Source organism: Austrofundulus limnaeus, unplaced genomic scaffold (genome assembly GCF_001266775.1).
Source record: "Austrofundulus limnaeus strain Quisiro unplaced genomic scaffold, Austrofundulus_limnaeus-1.0 Scaffold1142, whole genome shotgun sequence".
NCBI lineage: Eukaryota > Metazoa > Chordata > Actinopteri > Cyprinodontiformes > Rivulidae > Austrofundulus > Austrofundulus limnaeus.
Window position 1 is genome coordinate 45,401 of NW_013953544.1, and position 4,244 is coordinate 49,644.

The window sequence follows — 4,244 nt, forward strand, 5'->3', positions numbered from 1 at the left end:
GGTCATAGGAGGTCAGTGGGGTTCAGTGAAGGTCAGTGGGGTCAGAGGTCATGGTGATCCCAGCTCAGTGTTCTGAAGGCTGACAGGACATCATTGCAGAAAAAGTTCAGTAAATTAACTGGTTCTTCGGTCTTTTAGGCCAGAAGGAGGAATAATTTCATGTGATCCTGAAAAAAAAGTTGTCATTTTTTTAGTAAACAATGTTTTCCAATGCAACAAATTTAAATGTTCAAAATTTGAATTGAATTATCATTCAATTATTATTAAATTTATTTATTATTTAGTATAATCATTATAGCCAAGACAAAGCATGACTGGAGTCCTAAACAGCAATAATTTATGGTTGATGGTTTTCAATAATCACAGCAAACAAAAATACTCCCCATTTACTGCTCCTCCACCCCCTGAATAATAGAATTTCCACTTTTGTCTACAATTAAATAAACAAAAACTTTTGAAGTTAAAAAATATATTTTCATTCTTTTTAAGCAACACCACCTCACTCAGTTAAAATGTGAGATTCTTATTTGTTAAAATAAAGTTTCACAAAAAGAAGGCAGAAGATAATCTAATGGTAGCAATCACCAAGAAATTTAGAGAAACAAATCAAATTAAGATGAAGTGTACATCATGGCAGTTCAGTGGTTTGCCTCCTTTGTGTCACACAGAAAACCAGTGCAGGGATGAAGGACTGACTCACAGCTCTGTACTGCACTAATGTAGCACATTTCTTTAAGCCTAACTCAGACCTGTGTGTCATCATGACCAGGAGCTTATTTCACAAAAGTCAGGTTTAGAAATCCAGGATATTAGCTGTAAACTGTAACCATATGCTGAAACGTCAGACATTATGCTAGCAATGTCCAGTTCATTCTTTTATTCAGACATACGGTCCTCCACCCCCCTGCACCTTTGGGAATCACTGGTATAAATAAAGGAACACCTAAATATTTTCTCTTCATATTTACATTTAAATATCTTTTCATTCTGCAGCTGGTTCAGTTGTTCCTTCAGGTGGAGCGTTGGGGTCCAGGAAGTCTGAGTGCTGCAGGTCCTTCAGGTATTTGGTGGGTGTGAGGATGTGGGTGGAGCCTATGGGGAGAAAAATTAAAAAATGTAATTTCAATAAACAGATTTGCTTACTGAAAGATCAAATACAAAACTGTTTTGAGGAACCAAATCAATGATTTAATTTAGTTTAAATGTAGAGTTTTCTTTGAAAAAAATCTATTTCCTTTAATTTGATTGACAGAAGATTTCATGACTTTATTTTCACAAATCATCTCATCAGAACAATGTTAAACCTTTTGAATGAATATGTGGTGTTTTATTCATATTCCAGGCTTTTCAAATTCTTAGTTTTCCCTTTAAGAACAAWTAGGGGCTGATTTACCAAAGGACTGCGTGTGTAAAAAGGTACAAACTTGATAGCACACAAACCTGATCCACTGTGTGCACTGAGGACTGAGTCTGTGTCAAATGAACAAAATAGCAGTCTTTAATGGGAATGGTCTGACAGGGGACTTTTCTTTCTGAATCTTTCGTCTGCATTACAATAATTCACACTGTCCATATTCACAATTAATGTGACTGTGTTTTTTCTTTGGACTCTTTAAGAGAGGAGAAATGAGACCATGAAACCTCCACAATGTAGGCTGGCTGTCTCCATGTTAACAGCCAGTAGCACATGCAAAATCCTAATTTCAATAGGGCAGTTCTTCACTTTCACACCTGTTGTCATTAGATCACCTGCACCAYACCTAATAGCACAGGTTAATTTTTTTATTCTGCCAAGCAATTTAACACTTGTTAGGTGGGATCTTGATAAATCAGCCCCTTAGTTGGTGAGTAAGCCATCGAAGAAGGTCATTCCTGTAAACTCACCTATCAGGGCTTCCCACTTGCCATTGGCCTGTGTGACTTCATACACACAACGCATCTCACTGTACGTCACACCTCCAATAATGAAGACCAGAATCCTGGGCCCTGTCTTCATCTCTGTGGGTCCTCTGTTTTTGTGCCAGTTACCATAGCGAGCACTATATAATGAGAAAAACAAAACAAAAACACGTAGACTACTTACTGACCGTTCTTCTACTTAAGTTGTATCCACACCTGTTAGTCCAGTAGACTGTTTGATTGGGGACCAAAATTTCAACATTTGTTTACATTTCCAGCTGGTGCCGTTGGCTTTCACACTGCACTTTGTCAAACCAACCAAACCCTGTGAGCAGCCTGTTCACAGGTGGTGCTGAAGGAAACGACACGAAAACCTCTGAAGAAGACATGCAGCGCAACTTCCGTCTTTATGAAATGTAAAATATGGACATTAGCCATGTTTCCATCCAATTTTCATTCAACTTTTTTTGATTTCGCAAAAAAGAAAAAAAAGAAGAAATGCAAATAAGACATGTTTCCATCAACTGGCTTGAAGCGAATGAACCAGGCTACACAAAGTGTAATTAGATCAGATGCATGTGTGTAGTAAACAGGAAGTAAACTCGCAGGTATACACATCTCAGGACAATGGAGAGAAGTTATCAGGAACGTGTTGCTACTATCAGGACAGTTGTCATTACTCTGTTATATAAACTAGTTTTGGTGATGTTACATGCTGTCTGAAGACGTAGAGAAATAAATGTAAGTCTCTTCACGTTACGGGAACAACTGAGAAGACGCTGATAGTGGGAGGAGGATCCAGCTGCAGTCGCTCTGGTACCAGTACCGTTCAGACAGTGGAAACAGCTGATCAACCATGTAAATGTTCACTACGTCAGAAATGATTCAGCAAATGTGTTTCCATCTCTTCTTTTGCGCATTAACTCTCTTTAGAAAAAAAACAAAAACCACTTCAAACAGTGTTTCAACTTTTTTGCAAACTAGAGGAAGTTTTTTTCGAATCGTGCCATTTCCATTCACCTTTTCTAATACGATACTTCAAGATGCGAATAATAAAACTTTGATGGAAACATGGCTTGTGTCTCAATTCATGGGTTGTGGTCGACGTAGACCACGGTCAAAGTTGGTCACAGTCTAAGTGGGCCGTAGGCCGCTCGTGTCTGCTGCATAAACGGCTGTGAAATGAGACGGTCTGGTCTACAGAAGACGCACTGTACATTTGTGTGACCACACCCTGCCTCTTTACATAGTGATTTGTTTTACATCACATYGTTTCAGTTGTTTTTTAAAGGTATAACTTCACAAAATTCAGTTTTAATAGAAAAAAATTAAAATAAATAAAAGCATTAATAATTTGGGTTAAGCTTCAGAATCAATACTTGTAATTGCATTTATTGAACATCTCATTGTAACAAAAGTTTCTTCATTTAAGTTGTTTAACTTACATTCTTTGATTTGTGATAAAATGCCAAACTCTGTCATTAAACAAAAAACTAAAAAGTTTGCAAAAAAATAACTTTCGCCGTCTTTGTTTTTCTGTTTAATTTGCTGATGGCGCAATGAATTCTGGGATACCTTCTGCCGTGTAGGATACTTAGACGCAGCAGATGCTTTGGGGTTTTGGCAGCCGCGTGAGTAGGAGTCTACTAACTGGGAGAGCCTACCGTGAGGCAGTGATGTCAGCGGCTGACTTCGGCTGCAACCCGTGAAGTGAAACACAGACATAGAGTGGTATCAGATTTTAGCAGTTGTAGTATTTCTTCTTTTTATTTTTTCATTTAGCAAATGTGCCAAACAAACACTCTTCAAGAATGGGCTCAGCATGAGTTGAATCAGGCAGAACATGAAGAATGTTGTTTTCCACACGAGGCAGCTGAGACGGCTCCGAATGAGGCGGCACGCATTGAGGAATAGGAGCAAATCCAATTTCATAGCAGTGATGTCCACCTTATACAGATTTCCAGCAAGGTACATGGGTAACTTTATTACCATTATTACTCAAAAACATTGCATTACACGTATACTAAAAAAAAATCCATCCATCCATTATCTATACCCGCTTCTTCCTTTCAGGGTCACGTGGGTCACCAGCAGTCGCTGTGCGAGGGGCCGGGTAAACCCTGGACAGATCACAAGTCCATCACAGGGCCCCACATACAGACAAGCTGGAGGGAAAATGCAAACTGTACCCATAAAGGTCCTCAGGCTGATGTAGTAACCTTGTTGAGAGACATCAGCTCTACCAACTGAGCTCCTGCTCAAAAATAACCAATTAACTCAATGATCCAACATCAACAATGCACATAATGTTCAACAGCAATGTAAACTATTATAATACATATTAT

General features: G+C 38.6%; 1 protein-coding gene across 1 annotated transcript in view; it reads right to left on the reverse strand.

Moving 5' to 3' along the window:
• The window catches only part of stxbp1b (syntaxin binding protein 1b), a gene marked incomplete at its 3' end in the record, with an annotated part of 44,567 nt that continues 40,323 nt past the window's right edge, over positions 1-4,244 (reverse strand). The window contains 3 exon segments of the mRNA XM_014030921.1: positions 1-167; positions 969-1,092; positions 1,885-2,039. Of these exon segments, the coding sequence (XP_013886375.1) occupies positions 983-1,092; positions 1,885-2,039 (265 nt within the window).